The sequence below is a fragment of the Apodemus sylvaticus genome, chromosome 12 (assembly GCF_947179515.1).
Source record: "Apodemus sylvaticus chromosome 12, mApoSyl1.1, whole genome shotgun sequence".
Lineage (NCBI taxonomy): Eukaryota > Metazoa > Chordata > Mammalia > Rodentia > Muridae > Apodemus > Apodemus sylvaticus.
Genome location: NC_067483.1, coordinates 67,993,401 through 68,017,755, shown reverse-complemented (window position 1 = coordinate 68,017,755; position 24,355 = coordinate 67,993,401). Strand labels below are relative to the sequence as shown.

Genomic DNA, 24,355 nt, shown 5'->3' with positions numbered 1-24,355 from the left:
TCTCCTCCCCAGCTCCCAGTACATCACTCAACATTTGGAAATCTGTTCCCTATAAACTGATTTCTGCTTTTTCTAGTGTCAAAATGTATAGCAGGTTTGTTTGTTTGTTTGTTTGTTTGTTTATTTATTTATTTATTTATTTATTTATTTATTCATTCATTCATTCATTCATTGGATGCAAGGACTGGGAGTTCAGGCTTACTACCTTACTATGTAGATGAAGATGACCTTAGATTTTTTTTTTTTAATCCTTCTGCCTCTGTCATACAAATCTTGGGGTTGTAGGTGTTTGGTATCATATCAGGTTTTATGTAAAGATGGAGATTGATCCCAAGCCTTTTGGGATGATAAGCAAGCACTGTGAAATGCAGTGAACGCGATGGAAACAAACTTGTTTTAGGCATTGAAGAACAGGCATGTAGAGATAGGAACTTGGAAAATGCAGCTTCACTTGACTGAATGCATAGGCTTGCTTGGCACCTTTGAGAATCAGGTAAATAGGAAATTTGGGTAAGTAGGTGGGTTTCTGTAAAGTAGGTTAATTTAAAAGACCAACTGAGTCAGTAATACTAGACACATGGATGGCTTTGAATTCTCTTATTCTGGGGATATGTGATAAATTACAAGGAACAATCTGAGGCAGTTACACAAAATAAAAATAAACAAAAAGCAGGAAAAACAATGTTATAAAAGAAATGATCATTACATATGATCAATGTTATAAAAGAAATATTAGTTTTAAAGTAATCTTAAGCAGTATTATCTATGTTATAGTCATTTAGGAAATAACAACACCAGGATAAAATATATAAAGTAAGTACACATTTCTCCCCATTTCTGCCTCCCTGTCTCTTCTTGTTTTTTGAGAGAGGATTTTCACTCTGTAGCTACAGCTGCTCTGGAACTCATTTTGTAGCCCAGGCTGGTCTCAAATGAGATAGCAGTTTGCCTGCCTCAGCCTCCAAAATGCTGAGATTATAGACATGAGCACTATTCCAGCTCTAGATTGGCATTTCATAAAACAAAATTAGTAAGGTTTAAAGAATTGAAATAATATCTGTTGGCACATCTGATGTCATGTTAAACAAATATTATGAAAAATATAATGCTGCTTATTATGGTTATTTTCAACTCTAATAATAAATGGTGTTTATTTACTGGAACATCTGTTCTGAAATGTTATTCTGAATTTTATACTTGACTGTAAAAGAATCACCTCTCATTTATATGTTTGTTAGATCATATGTGTTTTGGGTTTAAACAGATGAAATAAGCATTTAGAGGATACATATAAAACTAGTGTGTCAGATGGACTGCTCATCGACAGTAAATCCTTACCTCTGTTTAACCCTCAGTTATTTTACTTTAAAATTAGAGTGTGGATTGATAGCATTAGTGAAGGCATTTCTGACATTGGAATTATTGAGCTACAGTGAAGATAGTTCAGTGAATGTCACAGGCAGCTTAACTGAAGGACAGATTACTTTTGGCATATGTGATGTAGTATTAACAATAATGGTATATCATTTAAACTAAACTCCCAAGCTCCACAGGATCTTTGTTATATTGGTAAAGAAGTATATAAGAAGTACAGATAGCTAAGCATATGGTATCTGCCAAATGAAAAGCATGTCTAGTTCTGTGGTATTTAAGATGTAGGGAACCATAGTGGTAAAATGCAATAGGTGATAGGAAAAGCTTCTTTAAGGAAATATCTTATAAGTTCCTATAAGCCTTGTAGAAACTGAGAATAGAATATGTGTTCACATTTAATTAATTAATTAATTAAAATGTTTTATGTGTGTTGTTGTATTGCCTGTATTTGTGAGGGTGTTGGATTCATTGGAACTGGGAACTAGAGTTGCAGACAGTTGTGAGTCGCCATGTGGTTGCTGGGAATTGAACCCTTCTTCCTCTGGAAGAGCAGTCAGTGCTTTTAACTGATGAGCCATCTCCCCAGTTTCCTTGTGCTCACATTTAAGATAACATGTATTTTGGCTGTTTTGTTTTATTTTTATTTTTATTTTAAAGATTTTGTAAAGGCTCTTACTAAGATGTCTAGGCTGGCTTCAAACATTACAGTTCTGTTGCATTATAATGCTTCCTGAATAGCTGGGATTGCAGGTATATTCTGCTTCACAGAGTGGTGTTATTGTGAGCAATCAAAGATGCTTTCTCTGCAAAATGAATAGAATACTATGGTGTTGTGTTTTTTAAAATTAAAATTTTTATCAGGCAAACAGTGATTGCTGAAAAAGGCATATCCATATTCTCTAGGGATGAGACCGATGGTAGGTCATCCAATCCCAAGTGGTCAGCTCGAAACACATGTATCTAAGCAGCAGTAGATGCACTCAGGAACTTGTGTGGATGTGTATGTGTGGGTTGAAGGGAGGAGAGGCAGGTGTGGGGGTGATGTCAACAGAATAGAAAATAAAACCTTAAAAAACGTAAAGTAGAAGTCTTATCTCATATGTAACTGTGAAAGAGACCAGGGGCTGTAAATTCAAGATGGCCTACTCTGTAGCTGGGAATTATGCAAGGGGAGAGGTGTCTTGCTGACTGGCTGGGGGGCCCCTATGCAGAAAGCCTGCAACTTTTCAGGGTATACTTCTTGCTCTGTAGAGATTTTGAGCTTGCAATGTGATTGGCAGGGGAAGCTGGCTTCCTTTCATCACATATTTTCTGGAAAAGCCAGTTCTGAGAGGTAAGAATCATTAGCAGGAGGTCTGGGATTTCCTGACAGTCCTTTGTTGTTGATGGAATCTATGTTTTTGAGCTTCCAGGGCTTAGCTGATTTCACCATCACTCTTTAGACTTCAACGTGACAAAGTAAGTGGAAATACTAATGATTTCCACTAGGTAAGCAGCTAGTTACCTCTCTATTCTGTCATTTACTTGTGTTTATGAACTATTAATTACTTTTTTTATCTTTGAAGTGGAGATTGTATTTTTATTGTAGTGTTGTTTTTTATTAACTCATTTACTCATTCCACAAATATTAGATGCTTCTTCAGTGACATAAATTGATATAGGCACTGTCCTAAGTATAGGTTTAAAGTTAAAATATCATAATATTTTCTTGATATCTCTATAAAATTACTGCCATATTGGCTGAGGGTTTTTTGTCTGAACTTAATTTAGAAATCATGAAAAGGGAAAGGAGTAGTGCAGCTCTGACCAGAGGCTCTCAGCAGCTGGTGGGTGTTAACAGTTTTCCAAACTGCTCTTGGCAGGGCCTCCGAGCAAACAGTAGCTGGAGTGAGTGGCTGCCAGAGCTTTTGGCAGGCCTCCATTGCTGGAGTAGTAGCCACTGGCAGTTCTGGCTCGTGTCCAGCAGCTTTCCCTGAACACTCCCAGGCAGCTCCGATGCTGATAGGCTCCGGATGCTAGGCTTCTGTAGGCCTGGAAGTCTTGGTGGTAATCCTGTCAGATAAGCTCATTCTGCTTGAGGGACAAAGGATGAATGGTGGATCCGATGTAGAGTGCTTGTTAGCATGCAGGAAGCCATGGGTTTGAGCCATAGCATCACATAAACCAAGCATGTTGTCATATGTTCATCATCCCAGCACTCAGAAAGTAGAAGTAGGAGGAAGAACCGTGAGTTCAAGGTCATTCTTGTTTATATAGCAGGTTCCAGACCATCCTAGGCTACATGAAACCCTGGCACACAAACAATTTTCAATAAAACTACCCCAGCAAGGTTTTATTAGGGCTGATGGAGCAGAGCAGGGGATACATTTCTAGACTGGCCTGAAAAGGCTGTAAAGAGCATCTATAGAGCTGAAAGGGCTGGCCTCTGCGTGTAATTTTCTGACTGGTAACACAGACTTTTTGCACAGGCATACTGGGCTTGTGTGTGCTGACACTCATTGGTGAGAGAGATGTTCTTCTGGGACTGGAGTGGGGATCTTTAAACTGTTTGCAGCATTGGTGGGGAAGGATCTTGAGTAGTCATAGTAGTACTCCAGTGAAGTATTCTAATTGACCATGACAGCTGTGGCAGTTGAGCAGTTTTCCCAGCAACTGTTACAATGTTAGATCAGTTTTTAGGGTACCCAATGATATAGTAGGAATGGGTGCATCCTTTGAACTCAGCTATTGTAATTCCCAAGGTTTCCAGTGGTGTTTTTCTGATGGTGGCAGCTATGACAACCTGAATAGGCTACTGACTTAGCTTCTAATTGAGAGCCTCCTGTAGATTATGATATTAGTATTCTGGCTGCTAGTACCTCTGAGGGGCTGTGGAGAAGTGGTAATGATGATCATATTTCAGTCTGTATTAGAAGGCCACAGGGAAGATAGTTCCAGCCTCTAGTGTACATCCTCAGCTTAACCAGAGTGTTTTAGTTAGGGTTTTATTGCTGTGAAGAGATACTGTGACTAAGGCAATTCTTACAAAGACAAACATTTAATTGAGGCTGGCTTCCAGTTTCAGAGGTTTAGTCCATTTTCATCATGGTGGAAAGCATGGCAGTGTGCAAGGAGACTTGGTGTTAGAGGAGCAGAGTTCTACATCTTGATCTGAAGGCAGCCAGGAGGGCTGTATTTGTCATACTGTGCAGAGCTTGAAGAAAAAAAAATATATATGCCTCCATAGTGACACAATTCTTCTAATAAGGTCACATCTCCTCCAATAAGGCCACATCTTCTAATAGTGCCACTCCTTGTGGCCAGGCATTCAAACATATGAATCTGTGTGGGCCAAATCTATTCAAACCACCACATTTCACTTCCTGGCCCCCTTAGCCTTATAGATATTACATAATGCAAATTGCATTTAGTCTAACTTCAAAAGTTCCCATAGTCTATTACAGTCTCAACAATGTTTAAAAGTACAATGTTTAAAGTCTCTTCTGAGATTTATTCACTCTCTTAACTGTAATCCCTTATAAAATCAAAATTAAAAAACAAATCATATCCGGGTGGTGGTGGCACATGCCTTTGATCCCAGCACTTGGGAGGCAGAGGCAGGCAGATTTCTGAGTTCAAGGCTAGCCTTGTCTACAGAGTGAGTTCCAGGACAGCCAGGGCTACACAGAGAAACCCTGTCTCGAAAAACCAAAACAAACGAACTAACAAACAAACAAAAAAACAAATCATATACTTCTAGCATCAAAAGATAAATGTTACCATTCCAGGATGTCATAGTGAGGAAATACCAGAACAAAGCAAGACCAAAACCAGATGGGCAAGCTCCAAACTCTGCATCTCTGTGTGTAATGTCAAAGCGCTCTTTAGATCTCCAACTCCTTTCAGCTTTGTTGACTGTAACACACTTCTTTCTCTTGGACTCTTTCTATTCCCTGTTAGCAGCTTTTCTCATCAGGTATCCAAGGGCTCTGGGCTCTGGCATCTCTGAAATCTTGGTTCTTCAAGGCAACTTCAATTTCATAGCTTCATGCAGTGGCTTCTCAGGGCCTCTATGCAGGGACACCCCTGCCACACATCTGACCTCTAAAGAACTTTTCTTGGTTCTAGAGGGATATTCCATAATCCCTTCTATTCTTGAGTCTAAAGCCAGAGCCACATGGCTGAAGCTGCCAAGTTATGCTTCTTGTTAGGGCTGGAATATGGCTTCTTCATTCAGTTAAGTGACATCTTCACTAGCTTCCTGTTTTCCAAGTTTTCCTTCACTGCCTAAGATTTGCTGTCCTAGAATTTGTTCTGTAGAGCATGCTGACCTTGAACTCAGATATCTGTATGCTGGAATTAAAGGTGTGCACCACCAAGCCTGGGCCTAAGCTTTCTTTAATACCTTTCACAAGGTGGAAGAAGCTTATCTAGATAAGATCTTGTCCCCAAGGTCTCCATTTCCTTAATTCTATTTAATTTCTTTAATCTGGTTATCTCATTAAACACAGGATTTAGTTCCATTCTACTTTCTGGTGCTGCTGTAATACTTGAATCATACATTTTGCATTTTTTTTCTTTTCTCAGCTTGCTATGTTTGATCAAAATGCCCTTCATAAGAGTGTACCACAAGAAAGACTCTATGTTAGGTCGTTTTTGATATTTCCTTAATCTGAATCTCTTTACTTTAGTTTCACACAGACTCTTCAGACAAAGGTAAAAAGCAGCCACATTCTTCACCAAAATATAAGAATGATTTCTAGGCAACATACAAAAACTTTTCTCTGAAACTTCTTAAGCCAAACCTCCACACTTCAAATCACTCTTAGCACCACTGTCTACTTATGTTCCTATTAGCATGGCCCTTTAAATCCCACTTAAACAATTCAACTGATTTTCTAATCCACAGTCTCAAAGTCCACATATTTTCTAGACAAAAACATGCCTATCATAGTAATACCCCACAGTCTCAAAGTCCTCCAAACAAAAAGATGGTCAGACCTATCATAGCAATACCCCAGTTCCTGGTACCAGCTTCTTTCTGTCTTAGTTGGGTTTTATTGCTGTGAAGAGACTGGGGGATCTGCCAGGCTATGTTTCAGAGATTAGTCACAAACTAGCATAGTACTTGTCAGGGCAACTATGATAGCTATCGCTATCCTTGATTCTTCTTGGGAGGCTACAGGTAGCCTTTGGTGTTACAAGTGGTGAGGCCCTCAGTTCTTATCCTTACTCTACCTCCACCCTTGTTTATAGCGCTGGTCTGACTTACCATGTGTACCTTAGTTGGCAACTGCAACTGAGCATTTGGCCATAGGAAAGGGTTCTTGACAGCTCTCTGCTAAGCCTCTGAGCTTTTGAGGCTTGCTCCTAAAGATCTGTAACCTCTTTGGCTGTTGAGGATGAGTAAATGGAAAAGCATTTTAAAAATAAAGGCAGGGAGTGATGAACATACTATGAAAACCTGAATCTAAAGAAGATCTTTTGATGTGTATTACTCAAGAGAATATAGCCCTTAATTCTCTGGAGGAAACCAAAGTCCACTATAATGTTAGCATTCTTCAGTAAATAATACAGAATTTACTACTTTGATGGTTGATCTTGACTCTGTGGGTGGTACCATTCTGTGGGCTTGGGTCTCATTCTGAATTAGATAGAGTAAGCATGCTGAGCATAAGTACCCCTCATTCTCTGTTTGCTGCCTGTGGCTGCTGGGTGACCAGATATCTCACTTTGCTGCTACTATGCCTTCCCTACCCGATGAATGTGTCCTCAAACTGATCCCTCACCCTTGTTTAAGTTGTATTGGTCAAGAATTTGTAGACACAAGGAAAATAACTAATATATGTTCTCTAGCCTGGACCTTATAAAGAAAAATATCCTGTTGGTATTAGAGGTGGGGATTGGGGATACCTGATTAAAAATCTTTTCTCTGTTGGGTATCTTTGACTTTTCTTTTTTTTCTTTTTTCTTTTTTTTTCCTTGAATATCGTCTTTGACTTTCAAAAAAAAAAACTTTTAAGAACTGCTATTATTAAAATGAGTAAATGAACCACATGTGACATGAAGTTAGAAGAAGAGAGGACTGTTTTGTAAGAGAAGGTACCCAGCAAAAGGAGAGCAACAGGATGGAGCAGTACATTGTAAGAGGGAAATGAATAAGAACAAACTGTGATGGTATATGTTAAAATGTTATAATGAAACACATCACTTTTTCTGTGAATTTATGCTTAATAGAAATAAGTTAAAAATACATAAAATGAAAATTACTATTGAAGATGGTTTTCAATTTGTAACTTTAAAAATATACTCAATCAGTAAATAACCAAGAGAAATTGAATAATAATGATAATTATTTTTTCTGCAGAAAGATGAAAATTAAAATTATAGGCTACTTATTGTGGGAAAATAAAATATACAATGTTATTTTGTTTGTTTTTCTGATGTGCACTTCTGCTTAGGTTTTCATTCTTGTTTGTCTTGTGCAGAGGCAAATTAAGCCTGTGTGGAAACATATTCTCTTGCATGATTTATAGGCACAATTTTGTTAAAAAACAAAAGAGCTTATATATTCCAGTTTTCCCATCCAGGGTTCCTTTTTGCATGAAAAATTTGTATACTAAATTAGGTATATAGATACATTAAATTAATATAGAAAAAATTTGCTGATAGTAAATCATTCATAAATTTATTATATAACAGTTCTCTGTAATTTGTAAATAAACAGTTTACATGTTAATGAGATGCATGTGCTTATTTGCCTTTACATAATGAATAGAAAATCTTGATATTTAAGAATGTGGAACATCTTCAAAACTTCCAAAATTGATTGGTATTTTTTTTCTCCCACCCCATATGTCCTATAAGCCCTCTTCTCTCCACCCATTCCCCAATCACCCCATCCCATTTCTCTGTCCTGGTACTCTCCTACAGTGCTGAATCAAGCCTTTCCTGGACCAGGGCCCTCTCCTTCCTTCTTCTTGGGAATCATTTGATATGCTAATTGTGTCTTGAGAATTTAGAGCTTCTGGGCTAATTAATATCCACCTATCAGTGATTGCATTCCATGTGTATTCTTTTGTGATTGGGTTACCTCACTTAGGATATTTTCCAGTTCCAACCATTTGCCTACAAATTTCATGAATTCATTGTTTTTAATTGCTGAGTAGTATTCCATTGTGTAAATATCCACATTTTCTGTATCCATTCCTTCATTGAGGGACATCTGGGTTCTTTACAGCTTCTGGCTATAATAAATAAGGCTGCTATGAACATAGTAGAGCATGTGTCCTTATTGCATGCTGGGGAATCCTATGGGTATATGCCCAGGAGAGGTATAGCAGGGTGCTCTGGAAGTGTCATGCCCAGATTTCTGAGGAACTGCCAGACTGATTTCCAGAGTAGTTGTACTATCTTGCAATCCCACCAGGAATGGAGGAGTGTTCCTCTCTCTCCGCATCCTTGCCAACATCTGCTGTCTCCTAAGTTTTTAACCTTAGCCATTCTGACTGCTGTGAGGTGAAATCTCAGGGTTGTTTCAATTTGCATTTCCCTAATGACTAATGATGTTGAACATATTTTTTTTGCATTCCAAATGATTTTTATTCGATATTTTTTTTATTTACATTTCAAATGATTTCCCCTTTTCTAGATCCCCACTCCCGAAAGTCCCATCAGCCCCCTTCCCTCCCCCTGTTTTCCCACCCAACCCTTCCCACTCCCCTGTTCTGGTTTTGCCCTATACTGCTTCACTGAGTCTTTCCAGAACAAGGGGCCACTCCTCTGTTCTTCTTGTACCTCATTTGATGTGTGGATTATGTTTTGGGTATTCCAGTTTTCTAGGTTAATATCTACTTATTAGTGAGTGCATACCATGATTCATCTTTTGAGACTGGGTTACCTCTCTTAGTATGATGTTCTCCAGCTCCCTCCATTTGCCTAAGAATTTCATGAATTCATTGTTTCTAATGGCTGAATAGTACTCCATTCTGTATATATACCACATTTTTTGCATCCACTCTTCTGTTGAGGGATACCTGGGTTCTTTCCAGCTTCTGGCTATTAGGGCTGCTATGAACATAGTGGAACATGTATCCTTATTACATACTGGGGAATCTTCTGGGTATATGCCCAGGAGTGGTATAGCAGGATCTTCTGGAAGTGAGGTGCCCAGTTTTCTGAGGAACCGCCAGACTGATTTACAGAGTGGTTGTACCAATTTGTAACCCCACCAGCAGTGGAGGAGTGTTCCTCTTTCTCCACATCCTCACCAACATCTGCTGTCTCCTGAATTTTTAATCTTAGCCATTCTGACTGGTGTAAGGTGAAATCTCAGGGTTGTTTTGATTTGAATTTCCCTAATGACTAATGAAGTTGAGCATTTTTTAAGATGCTTCTCCGCCATCCGAAGTTCTTCAGATGAAAATTCTTTGTTTAACTCTGTACTCCATTTTTTCATAGGGTTTGGTTTTCTAAACTGCATGGTATTGGTAATTTAAAATTAATATTGAGAATGTAGCCTTGCATTATAAAGTACAAAATGGCCAAAGCACAGTTAATGCGACTTTAAAAATTGATGGAAATTCAGATACAAAAATAATTTTTTTTAATGAAGCTCAATCTTTAACTCAAAGACTAATTTTAAAATCAGATGTTGTAAAACAATATAATATAAAGTGTATTAACTTGATATACTAACATGCTGAAGAATGATGACAGGAAAATGTGAAAAAAAACTTTGCTTTTTGTAAACTCTGATTCTAAACATATGCGTAATAAAAATGCTGTTCCTAAGATCCATTCTTCACAAAACTGAGCCATCGTGTTTCGAAGTGTCTTTCAGTTGGTGTTGTGTGATGTGAGGGGTGTGCAGGGCAGAGCGCACATGCTGTACTTAGAAGCAAGACTCCAATGAAGTCATGTGATGCAGTGGGGGTGGGATTGCTGCCAGAAAAACAAGGGATTCATTACATGGTTGATTTTCAGTTATGTTTTGGTTATTGTGTGTTTGGAAATCTTGCAGTATTGCCTAAGTATGACTTATGCATTCAGTTACATGGTTCTCTGAAGGATAGTGACTCACAAATTAAGAAGTTGATTTGTAGATACAATGGTTTACAGTTCAGCTTTGCACCAGATTTGCTGTGATCCTTTGAAAAATCTTACTTCCTGGATCCTACCCTAAAGATCATGACCAAAGATATTAATGTTTTAAATGTGAAGAAATCCTTACTCTGGTGTCTTTGTCATAAAAGTGTTATGATCTATAGCTTCTGAAGATGTATGTATTAATAGAGATATCACCATATTGTCCTTTGTATTTGATGATAGTCTATTATACTGTAAATTTGGAATTAGTTTGCATAACTGTAATGAATCTTTGTAAGTCAACCTATTTTTGACATATAAATTTTAATATGAATCTGACAATTTATTTCATAAATACAGATTTTTAGTTGTTTAAAAATAAATATTGAAAATAAAATCATGTTACTAAAAGTACTTTATTTGAATCTTAGTTGCTAAGTGCAATATTTAGGTTCAAGAGAGTGTATTTGTATAGTTAACCCAGCCACATCTGTGGCTTGGTTCTTGCCCTGGAGGGTATATACCTCCAGAGTGTCAATAGTTGCTATTGGTGTGAGGCTTATTTGTATAAAAAATATTTTACTTCATGTTCCTCCTTCAGGAAATATTCTCCCTGCCAAGGTAATAGGGAATGTTCTCCCTGCCAAGGTTAATGAATGATTCTCTGATAACTAGAAGCAGCAAGAATCTAGGAGTCAAAGGTGTGTCTATGCCTCAGCAAAATTGTAAAGACCATTTAGACCTTCAGATCAGATGCTGAGACCTTCAGGACAGCCCTTAACCTTGTAGGAAAGATCTCTGAAAACACTGAGTTCAAGAATATATAATTTCTCAACTATGCAAAATATAAGGATGCAATATGAATTGTATACGGAGCTTCTCAGATCTAAAAGAAGTCAGCCCAGGACAAAGCTAGTTTAGGGACAGGAGTGGTGGGAACCCCACCCAGCTAGCTCATTGTCTGTGCTTACAAAGGCAAGCCATCTCTGAATTCATTTACAAGGTAAAAAAAAAAAGTGCTTGCTGTCTCTTTCTAAGAATCTAGGGCCTGAGGTCTTGGGATACTGATTTGTGGGATAATCAAAAGGGAACCTGGAGTAATGACTGAATTGATATGTAAATAAAAGACTGGGCTTTTGATCTGCAAGAGATGAACACTCCAGAGAGTTTGTTAGAATTGCAAGGAAAGCTGTCTGGAGCAGAGCAGAGAAAGAGCTGTCTCAAGCAGAACATAGGCCATAAGCTTGTAACCCACAATGTGACTCCCCCGCCCCCCTCAAAACACCTTCCTCAGAACCATTCCTCAAGTCTAGGCTGGTTCTTAGCAAACTGAGTACAGGTGAAGTATTTTACTGCAGTTATAAAACTTTTCTAGTATAGCAGCAGAGTTTAGTAGTAGCAACTGACACCATCTGGCTTGCACAGCCTAAGGTGGTTCCTGTATGACCCTTTGTAGAAAAGATTTGTTAATGTCTAAGAAAGATATAGTGTTTACATTCTTTTTGTGTACATTATATTGTTTTGGTAATGAAGTCCTGGCCAGGACTTTTTCACCAGATTCTGACTAGGAATGGTGAATAATGAACATTGTTGTTTTGTTCTCCAACTCATAGGAAAGCATTCAATGCCTTACCATTAATGTTTAAGTTAGTTTTAGGCCTTTTACTGGTTCTTTTTAATAGGATGAGAAGACTTTATTATCTTCCTAGTTTGTTGAAGGCTTTTTTAAAAACATGAATGAATTATGAGTTTGCATGTTTTGCATCAATTGATGAGATCCTGGAGTCTTTCCCTTTTAATCTGTTAATATTATTGACTACATTGACCTTTTTCCTCCTTCCAGTATTGAACTTGCTTTGCATTCCCCAGACAATTTTCATTGGTTGTTATGTACCATTTTATTCATATTATATATATTTATATATAATATTATATATGTATAATAGTGATTTGACTTTTATATATTTGATTTATAATATCTTTAATTATAATTAATATATTTATATATAAAGAGAGAGATTTGCTTAACATATTTATGTGTATAACTATGATTTTAAACATTTAATCATCATGTTAAGAATCTTAGTGTGTGATTATTATATAATATTAATAGTATGTGTATTTATTGGCATAAATAATAGTGAGTTTCAGTATGATATTTTCATGCATGTATATAGGGCATTTTGATCATAATCGTGTGGAAAGCCATAATGGAGCCTCACCAACAGCCCGGAGGGCTGGCAGGGTAAAGGTCCTGAGTAAAACAAAGAAGAGCCTCTCCCCAAGAACTACCACTTAAAGGGACGTTCTAAGATAAACCGCAGGCTGTTCCAGCCTGTGCAAACACCAGAAGTCTTCACTGGATGACCCTTTTCTCTTCTTGCTGAAACTGCAGAATGACTTTGCCCCTCCCTTCTTTGTTCTTGCCTTGAGGCACGCTCTTCCTATGAAAGCCTTAAAACCTGTGAACCCTGGAACATTAAACGAGACCTCGACAATTGAACCCTGTCTGGTCTCCTTCTTTCTCTCCCCCCTTTTTGACCCTCAGGTAGCACCTCTTCGGAACCCTGAATAACTGGACCTGCTGGACGGGTCATAATCGTATCCTATTATCTTCTTTTGTCCTCTTTCTACTTTTATTAATCCTTTTCTTCTCAGCTAGCCCCATTCCTTCACTTGAGTTGTTTACAGATATATGGCACCTCACTGGTTACTAAGCCATTGGTGAGAACATCTCCCTCACCATCAATCTTTAACTGCATATAAATCCTCAGGGATGTGGTCTCCTCACCTTCTCTCACAGAATATTTCTCTGTTAAGTCTTGTGCAGGTGGTGACAGCTGCTATGAGTTCCAGGGTACTATGCTATGTAATGCCCAAAAGTCAGCGTTTCACTTCATCCTCTACCCTGGCTCTCAAATGTTTTCTGTCCTTTATTCCATGTTGTTCCTGAGCCTTGGGTGGATGATATAGTTGTCTCATTTATAGCTGGGCATTCAAAAGTCATTTATTGTCAGTACTTTGAACACTTAATGAGACTCTTAAGTCACTGCTGATTGAGGCATAAAGGTATCATTACCATAGCTAATAGATTATAGCACTACTTTGTGAGTTAGTTATTGAGAAGCAGTTTTACAGCAAAGTCCATGTCCATTTAGCAATACAATAGCTTTATCACTGTGATCTATACCTACCTCATCTGTGAACCTTGGCCAGGTTTGTGGAACCAGGCTACAAATGTAATTAGAAAGTGATTGGTTACCCTGATAACCACTTTCTTGCCACTGTTGTACCAAAGGATTCATTTGCCCAACTGGTCTCTAGCATTGCATTAACATCCACAGCTGAGTCAGATTGTTGATGACAGTTTTTTTAAAGTAAGCTTCTAAGACGCTGATTTTGATTTGCTAATGTAGGTATATTGTTGTGTGTTGCTGCAAACTGATCTCTGGGCCTAGAACATGATAGGCAAGTGCTCTACATTCAGTCACATTCAAGATTTGCTAGTATATAGTTAATATTTTTTATATTAATAGTTTTTATTAACTGTAGTAACTATCCCTGTATACTGTGTGTAGATGTTACTCACTAGTGTGTTTTGCTACATTCTCATTTTAATTCAGTTTGAAATGTAAGATCAAACATTCCTCTTTGTATTTTTTTTAAGGCAGGATCCCATAATGAACTAATGAGCTTGCTATGTAGCTGAAGATGACTTCGAACTCCTAGTGCCCTGTGTCCACTTCCCAAGCGCTAGGGGTGCAGATGTGTACTGCCATGGTGCAGTTGGTAGTGTGCTTTCTGGACAAGCATGTGCACCTGAGTTCAGATCCTAAGCCTAGACTCAGAAAAGAAGTTGGCCACATAGAGGTCAGGATGTTAGTTGGCAAGTCTAGCTGTTACTTCTTTCTCACTATGAGATAACCAGTAATGAATTAAACATCACTTGTCTATCCTAAAACTTGTGAAGTCTTGAAGAAAAATTGGATTGTGTCAAATGTTTAGTAAGTTGAATTTGTTAATAAAATGCTAGATGATTCTCAGCATGTGTACATTTCCAGCAGTGGAAAAAATGGTAGAGAAATAATTTACTTAAAATATGCCAAGGACAGTGTATTAAGAAAAATCTCTCATATTCAGATATGGTCTAGATAAATGTTTTGCTTTTCATTTTAGCAGATTTTAATGAACTATAATTGCTATACAATTTTATTCTCTTTGCATTTCTAATATTCAAATATATGATTTTATTGTTTCAGTCTGAGGGAAAAGGCCATAGCAGTGCTGGAGATGCAATCTATGAAGTGGTGAGTCTGCAGAGAGAATCTGACAAGGAGGAGCCAGTCACCCCCACTAGTGCAGGGGGCCCAATGTCACCCCAGGAGGATGAAGCAGAAGAGGGTAAGAAGTTGATATATTCTGTTAGTCTATTTAAACAGTTGCTTTCTTAGAATCTTGAGAAGTGCTGTGTGTGTGTACGCAGTCTCAGGTGAGGGGTTGAGTGATGTTATTCCTAGTCTCGGACACATTTACGTCAGATTTTTTAACATGCAGAAGGAGATTTGGTTCATTTGGTTCTTGTTTTGTTGCCCAGTTCCCAGTGCCACCCTGGCAGCTGTTTAAATCTGGCAGTATTGTGCTGGTTTGCTTCCTATTCATTTCAAGTATTTCTGAAGTATTTAATGAGAAATTTCATATTCTCTGAAGTATTTTTAGAATTTCAGTGATAGTGTTCTGCTTATCTCTGATGCTGTGCAGTTCTAACCTGCTTTTGTTGTACTGTATTTCTTTACTGGTCACTTCTGAAAGAGCACACTGTCTTTTCTATTCACTACACAAATGCTGTGGAGAAATGCTCAAAAGCCTCTTATATCATTTGGCTGGGGGCATGACACTTTTTCACTGCCACTAGGGCTAGAATAACAGGTCTTAGGCTAAAAAAGGATTGATTCTAGTATGGGGTTTGCTGACAGCAAATTTCTCTTTTCCTTTTAAAAGATTTCTATTTTGTTTTGATTTATTTATGAATGTACACACATGTGTATGTCCATGGAGGCTGGGAGAAGGTGTCAGATCCCTGGAGCTGGAGTCCTAGATGGTTGCGGTTCTGAGCTATCTGGAGTGGGTAGTAGGTGATCCTGTGTTAGAGCAGCAAGTAGTCTCAACAGCTAATCCATCTTTGCAGCCAACAAGATTTCTATATTAATATCATATTTGAAAAAAATCTTAAAATTGTTTCTTTATATCTATTTATACAATTTTGACAGCAATATAATATTGACTAGTAATTATTGTTCCCTACATGTGAGGCATCCTTGTGTTTCTAATCCATCAATTGAGTTCATTGTATTTTAATTGCACACATCTTTTTATTAAGTTGGCTTTAGGCACTTGCTTGTTTCACTTGGCTGTGAATGGCAGTGCTGATATCTGATGCAGGCTGTTTACTTTGACTGTGTTACTCTGTCACATCTGACAAGTTACAAAACTTTATAAGAAACTTTTAAGAACTAGGGGAAATGTCCATAGCAGAATTAGTCATTTAAAAGCATATATGTTAATATTGTTGAGAAATCATCACTCTTAAAAACTAATATCTAAGAAGTTACTCTTTCTTTCTCTTTACCCTAGCCCCTGGAAACCACTAATTTGCCTTTTTATTTTTTTTTTAAATTTTTTAATTTTCTGGGAAACGAATAGAAATAAAATTATAAAAATACTGTCTTTCATATGTGGCTTCTTTGACTTGGCATAATAGTTTTGAAATAGTCCTAATCAATCACACATTACAGAATGTATTAATATTTCAGTTTTTTCACGTAAGACTAGTAGTCAGTGATATAGTTGTGACTCTATCCAGTTATCACTTGAGGCACATTTGAATTACTGGACCAGTAAGATCTTGTAAAGAATATGATGAGCATTTATATGAAATTATTTTTGTTTATGTGAAGTCATTTGGCATCAAAAGACAATACAGAGAAAATGTAACAGATTATAAAAGATTATATGAAAGACATAGCATCTTAAATATTTTCGTAAATTTGGCAACTCAACAAAAAAAAGAATATAATTTTTTATGTTGAATATGTATTCTGGAACTTCACTAAGTTTCTTTTATTCATTTTAAGTGTTTTAGTGATATCTAGAATTTCTAACTTTTTTTTTAATTCGATATAATTTATTTACATTTCAAATGATTTCCCTTTTCTAGCCCCCCCACTCCCCAAAAGTCCCGTAAGCCCCCTTCTCTTCCCCTGTCCTCCCACTCACACCTTCCCACTTCCCCGTTCTGGTTTTGCCGAATACTGCTTCACTGAGTCTTTCCAGAACCAGGGGCCACTAGAATTTCTAACTTTTAAAATCATGTAGCATGTAAATAGGAACAATTTAACCCCTACTCCCTCTGTATTATCTCGATTATTTTACCTAAATTTTTTAGCTAAGAATTTTAGTCCTGTGTTAGGTAAAATTGGCAAGAGTTAGTGCACTTCTTCCAGATCTTAAGTGATTTCAAGTTTTCTCATGTAGCAGATTACCTTTGAGCTTGTCATATTTGGCCTTTATTGTGTTGAGATATGTTTCTTCTATAGCTAATGTGTTGAATGGTTTTAATAGAAGATATGCTGAATTTTCCATTATGTTTCCTGCATCTGTTGAAATGATCCTGCCATTTTTGTCTGTTATGTCATTAATGTGGTGACCCACATAGTTCACCACATTCTGGTGATGTTCTGGAAATGTGTTCTACTTGTGTATAGTCAGTTATCCCACTCTACTGTGCTGAGTTGGCTTTGCTACTATTAATGTTTTGTCATCTTTGTTCAGAGCATTTATTGGCTTCTATTTGTTTTATACTGTTTCAATGATTTTGTGTCAAGGAAATGGCGTTTTCATAGCTTGAGTTTGATGTGTTCTTCAATCTGGGGAGTAGATTAAATAGTGGGTTAAATAGAGTTGGGGTTGATTTTCTTTTTTTTTTTTTTCTGTAAAGGCTTAGTAAAATTCAGTGTGAACCTCTAGATCTTGGATTTACTTTCTTAGAATATCTTTAATTATTCATCCAATTTGATTATACCTTACTGGTATGGTCAGCTTTTTTGTTTCTTAGGATGCAGTCTTTTTGTTTTTGTTTTTATTTTTTCAACCTCATTTTGTTTTTATTGTCCGGCTTTATAGAAATATAAAATTATACCCTGCACCCCGAGGCTGCATATGTCAGTTCATTCTGCTGTCCCTCTGGGCTTCTCATCTGCCTGGGCCCCCTCATACCTGGTCCTGTTCCCCTTTTCCCCTCCCTTCCCATCTCCCACCCAGGTCCCTCCCTCCCTCTGTCTCCCATGATTAGTTTCTTCCCCCTTCTAAGTGGGATTGAAGCATCCTCACTTGGACTTTACTGCTTAAAGTTTGTGAGTTGTATCCTAGGTATTCTGTACTTTTGGGCTAACATCTTCATATTAGTGAGTATATACCATGTATGTCCTTTTGCGTCTGGGTTACCTCACTCAGGGTGAAGCCCATGGGACTTTATGAAACAGGAAATGAGGCATTCTCCTTTAAACCATCAACCAAATAGAATGCTGTTTTTCATTACTTGAAATGTTGCATTTTTAATATTATTTTTAAAGATAAGAAAGTTGTGTATTCTAGATAGTAGTATTGTAGATTTCCTAGTTTGAACCATCCTTGGATCTGAATAATTCAAGGGGGAAAAGGCTGTGTAGCGAAGGTATGGGGCGGAGAGTCTGAAGCAGATAGTACTCTCCCTTGTCATATGGAACAGGAACACTCGTGAGGTAAGAACTCAAACCTGAGCATAGTGTTTGGATTTTTAAAAAGTCCCTGGTCTCTGTGAGAGCAATTCAAAGAAAGTGAGACTGGGCCTTGTTCTGGGTTGAAGAGTGGATAGAGTTAGGGAGAACTGTTTGAATGACCCTTCCAAGAAATTTGATGAGTACATTGAACTAAAAACACTAGGTTATTCTGGCCAGCTGAGGGCATTATTAGGATACAAGAGATGGCTGTCTTTGTAGTTGGACAGGGACAGCTGAAAATAGAAAGGAATTCACACACCCAGCTCTTAAGCAGAGGCTTCCTGACTTGCTTCTGTGTTTTATAAATGCTGTTTCCTCTGCTTAGCAGGCTTCTTCCACTTATATCCACCTGAGTAAGCCTTTTCAACAGACGTATGTTAACGGCTAAAACAAAAACAGTAATTTTAGTATAGCAGCAGTGCCTATACTTAGAAAAGTTTCAAAATATTTTCTATGACATTTTTTTAAAGTAGGTTACTCAGGCAAATGATATTTAAAATGTATGTAGTATAGAGAGACTAAGGAAGAGTTTTGCAAATCTATATATTACAGTGTAGTGATAAAAGTAGTTAAAATTGTCAGAAAGAAGAGCCTTTTCAGGACTTTGGAAAGTTACCAAAAGATGGCAACCAGCATGTTCAGTAGAAAAACTATTAAACTTTGTAGAGATTTATTACAGTGGACTCAGTGATAATGTAGCTCCAAAGAATACGCCTGCACATCCCCGATACTGATTTATTCTTATGATACTGTTGAGAAAAAAAACCCAAACCAGCATTACTTTTGATACTAAAAAGGATTTATTTCATGGGGACAGAATATGGAAAAACATTGTTCCCGAAGCATTGTTGGGAATACTAGATATAATTTTTATAACAACACAATGGGAATTCTGGTTGAAAATCACAGATTCACCAAGATCTCAGAAGTAAGTGTAACTTTAAGAGCTTCTATGTATAGAGGGTAGTTTAGCAAGCTGTGTACATGTGTAAGACTATCTATTTCCAGGAGATAACAGAGAGGGTTTGACCAGTTACACATCTCCAGGCTGAACATGAATAATAGAGTATTCATAATGCTTCCAGAATTATGTGTAATGGTTTTCCTCATTCTGTCCTGTTATGTAGCGAGTACCCTTTCCCAGGTACTGTAAATGGCTCTCATACAGCCAAGTCTTCATTCGTTTCTCATCAAAAGGTAGAAGGGATTCTTAAACTTAGAATTCATCTGGTAATGAAGGCTCCAACACTACTTGGTCCTCTCTGATTTCTTCTTTTTACTCTTGTCTTCTTTAGTCTGTCACTCATATCAACTATCCTTTTGAAGTTGGTTGTATTACTTTACTGAGAAGTATTGGTGTTTTGAAAATGCTAGTTTTTCAATGAGATCTTGACTGCTCAATACTAAAAACAAAAAAACAAAAATTAAAAAACAAAATGGGTAATTATGTTTATGTCTTACAATGTCTCAGTATTCAGTATTAGGAAAGAAAAATAAAGGTAGCATTTGTAGAATTGAATTGAAAAGTAAGAAGAACACATTGAAAATTCCAATTTCTCATGATCATATACTATTAGAATACACGCAAAACACCATTTCTATTTTTCTTTAAATTTTTCTCTTTTGTTCTTGACAGTTTTTGACTCTTTGAGATGTTACCTTTTCTTTTGAAAAATCTATCAGCTATCACCTCTATAAACCTGCAAAAGTCACAGAGTAGGAAGTACTAGTTTCTTTTCTTTTATAGATAGGCGTTCATGCATTTTCAATATGCTGTATTATTAGTTCAGTAATTGACATTCCTGTCAGCACACATATCAAAAGTTAGAGCTGGAGGTGGCATAGAAATGTCTGCCTGCTAGGGGAATTAGAGTACTCTTTTATTTAATTATTTTCAACAATTTGCCTGTCAAAGCAAAAATGGAAGTTCAAGTCACTCAATATTGTCTTACTTTAGTCTGTAATTTAACCAAAAGGGGAATGCAGATTCAGAGTGACTAAAATTGCTTTTAATTTTCTGGGAAAAATCTCAAGTTAAATGAATTAAGGTATCTTTGTATAGTTACCAGATGCTGCTCAAAAGTGTGCTAAAGGGAGTTACTTTGAAGGCAGGAATGTTATCAGAAAGTTAGGCCCATCGCAACAGTCTTATAGGGATTGCTGTAAGACTCCCTGTCACCACTGCTCTGTATCCCACAGATCCTGGATTGCCCTGCTGCTGACTGCAGTGCTATTCATTGTCTGAACTTTGAGCTGGCTGTTGACTAGCTTCACACAAGAAATTATATAAAGGGCATGGTTGACAGGTATTAGTCTGCTGTCCTTTATACACATACCCATGACTGATACGATGGCTCAGTCAGTTAATGCGCTTGATGCCAAGCCTCAGGCCTGGTTTGACTCCTGATCTCACATGGTAGAAGGAGAGAAAGAACTCAAGGATAACAACAAATGTTCTCTCACCTCCACACTTGTGCCACAGTGTGTGTGCACAAAAGAAGTGTAGTAAAAATTAAAAATATGATACATATATCAATTACTGTTAGTTAATCTGATTTACAGTAAAATTAAATAACCTTTTATATTTATCATAATCTGTTTGTTGCATTTGGTGAGAAATATTTATTTATCCCAGTATTTATCCCAGTTTGACTTTCAAACTTGTAGTCTCTTCCTGCCTTTGCTTCCCAAATGCTGGGATTTTAGGTCTGTGCAGCCATACTTAGACAAAATGATTGTCTTTTAAAAAGTTCCCCTCTACTAGTTGGGAAGAGAAAAGGACCAGAAGCAAGGGTCAGGGTAGAAGAGAGGATCATGGGATGGCCGTATATATGTGAAAGAAATGCATGATTCACACATATGATTGTAACTTTAATTTTTCAAACCTTATTTTTTAATAATGGTTCTTAAATGCTTTAACCACCCTTTAGCCCACCACCCATCAGAGGGAGTGGAAAAGAAAGGATTGGGGGGAAGTGGGCCTGTTTAGAAATGGTTCTTTGGAGCAATTCCTGTTTGTGTTGTCTGGAAATGGACAGTTCAGTTCACAGGTTGGCAGTGGCAGCTCGATCCACTCACACTTTACAGACACACCAGCAGTCCAGTTTGGTAGAGTTGGGATAGAAAACATGAATCAGCAGCAGTGGCACTACCTAGCAGAAGCAGCCAGGCCTCAGCCTTAGCGCCAGTCAACAGGAGGGACCAGCAGGAAGGCCAGGAGAAGTTCTTGGCTGTACCTCTCTCAGGGAAGCCAAGATCAGCAAAGGCATGAGACCAACACAAGTTGCACAGCTAGCTCTACCAGCAAGCCAAGCTCAGCCTCTGCCACTGTCCGTCAAGTCCTGTTTATACTCCCTCCAGACTTCACTTGCCCTCTACAGGTCTTGTCTCAGTGTGTGTCTTGTCTCACTAGGAGCACCTGTTTCAGCTGGCATCACTCTGCCAATTAGCCTGAGTTCACAGAAGTGGCTAGAAACTGCAGCATACCACCAGAAGTTTTTTTGATGTGTTTCTTTCTATGGAGACCCAACAACTAGAGCTCAACTGTGCAATGTAAGGCAAACCAATATATATGCATGTCATTAGGGAGCAATCCTCCATTACGTGTCCTTTCACATGATGTCCTTTGCTTTAGCAGAACATCCTTTCTCCTTTGTCTGCTTCAAAATAAAACATTCCTTCATGAGTCTGCCCTAGCCTTTCACCTATGTCTACTTCAGTTCTTTTATTTATTTGTTTGCCCCAGTAAAACACCATCCAATTGACTTCCCAAAGAAGCCTTAAGTTTCCACTTCTTTTTTTTTATTCAATATATTTTTTTTATTTACATTTCAAATGATTTCCCCTTTCCTGGCTCCCTACTCCCCAAAAGTCCCATAAGCCCTCTTCCTTCTTCCTGTTCTCCCATCCATCCCTTCCCACTTCCCTGTTCTGGTTTTGCCCTATACTGCTGCATTGAGCCTTTCCAGAACCTGGGGCCACTCCTCCGTTCTTCTTGGACATCATTTGATGTATGGATTATGTCTTAGGTATTCCAAGTTTCTAGGCTAATATCCACTTATCAGTGAGTGCATACCATGATTGATCTTTTGAGACTGGGTTATCTCACTTAGTATGATGCTCTCTAGCTCCATCCATTTGTCTAAGAATTTCATGAATTCATTGTTTCTAATGGCTGAATAGTACTCCATTGTGTATATATACCACATTTTTTTTTTTGTATCCATTCCTCCGTTGAAGGACATCTGTGTTCTTTCCAGCTTCTGGCTATTATAAATAGGGCTGCTATGAAATTAGTGGAGCATGCATCCTTATTGCATGCTGGGGAATCCTCTGGGTATATGCCCAGGAGTGGTATAGCAGGGTCCTCCGGAAGTGACGTGCCCAGTTTTCTGAGGAACCGCCAGACTGATTTCCAGAGTGGTTGTACCAATTTGCACCCCTACCAGTGGAAGAGTGTTCCTCTTTCTCCACATCCTTGCCAACATCTGCTGTCTCCTGAGTTTTTAATCTTAGCCATTCTGACTGGTGTAAGGTGAAATCTCAGGGTTGTTTTGATTTGCATTTCCCTAATGACTAATGATGTTGAAAATTTTTTAAGATGCTTCTCAGCCATCTGAAGTTTTTCAGGTGAAAATTCTTTGTTTAGCTCTGTACCCCATTTTTTAATAGGGTTATTTGGTTTTCTAGGTTCTAACTTCTTGAGTTCTTTGTATATATTGACTATTAGCCTCTGTCAGATGTAGGGTTGGTGAAGATATTTTCCCAATTTGTTGGTTGCCAATTTGTCCTTTTGATGGTGTCCTTTGCCTTACAGAAACTTTGTAATTTTATGAAGTCCTATTTGTCAATTCTTGATCTTAGAGCATAAGTTATTGGTGTTCTGTTCAGGAACTTTCTCCCTGTACCGATGTCCTCAAGGGAGTCTAGTATTTTGATAAATGGATATATGCTAGTGAAAATTAAAAATAAGTTTCCTCTGACTTTAAAGACTATCAGCAGATCAGTCTATTATTGTCTCATACCAGAGAGCAAAATAGTCTCAAACAGTGATGTTTATTTTCTTGTAGCCTCTTAGTTCTTAGTCTCATTAGACGGAAGGGAGTCACCAACAACAGTTTCCATACAGGCCTTTCAGGAAAGCAAGTTGTCTCCATGTGGCCACTGTTTAGGGAGCCAGCCACACAGCTATGAAGTCACCCTGCTCTTTTGAGTTACTCAGAAAAGTATAACTTTTCCTGTTTTTTTTCTAGAACCTGGGCATGCTTTCCCTGACACTGTGCGCTTTCTCATTCCTTTCCTCTGAAGTGCCCCTCCTCCCCTTCTGCCCTGTGGCTGCTTGTCTGCCATGTGGCTGTTTGGTGAACATGCTGGACTGTGACTTCAAAGGCATGGCTTTCTGTCTTTTCTCCATCACCAAGTTACAGCGTGCCTATTCTATTTTTTCCTTTTTGTTTTTCCTGTCTCTTAAACTTCAATAAAACCGTACTTGAGCTTCAAAACCAAAATTCTTTGTATTCAAACTGAAAACATATAGAAAACATTTAAAAAAAAAAAAGAGCTGTTTATAAAAGTGACAGCGGTACACTACTGCCAGAGGTTAAACGCTGTTTCTCTGAAGTGTAGAGAGTGTAGAGAGTGTACCCTTTGCTGGAAGTTTGTTTGTTTGTTTTTTAAATGCTGCCTCATTTTTTACATTGTTGACTTATTTACTTTGTCCTCATTTCAATCACATAAGACAGAGTAGATATGGTTGTATTGTTTTATGGGTGGGGCATTTAAAATTGGCAGAAAATTCTTTAGAACCTAGTGTTTTATTTAAGTGACAACATTTTTGAATTTGGTAGACTGAAATCTGATTTCCATGCCAGCAGAATCTGAAATACATCTCTGAGGCAGAGTGAGATTGGAGAGGCAAGTTGGTGGCAGTTGGTGGAGAGCTGGAAGGAACCCCGGACTGTGTGGCCTTCTGTCAGAGCCTTCTCAAGGCTTTGAGCTAGGTCCTATCTACATCAGCAAAGACTAGTTTGAGTTAGTGATCCAGCTGGAAGCAAGATATATAAAGTACACTTAATTGAAGAGCCTATTTTATATAAATCTAA

General features: G+C 37.8%; 1 protein-coding gene across 10 annotated transcripts in view; it reads left to right on the top strand.

Moving 5' to 3' along the window:
* The window catches only part of Rabgap1l (RAB GTPase activating protein 1 like), a 622,756-nt gene that overhangs the window by 147,962 nt on the left and 450,439 nt on the right, over positions 1-24,355 (top strand). For all 10 annotated transcript variants that reach the window (XM_052199889.1, XM_052199890.1, XM_052199896.1 and 7 more), the window contains one exon: positions 14,700-14,841. In XM_052199889.1, coding sequence (XP_052055849.1) covers positions 14,700-14,841 — 142 coding nt within the window. The remainder of the gene's footprint in view (positions 1-14,699; positions 14,842-24,355) is intronic.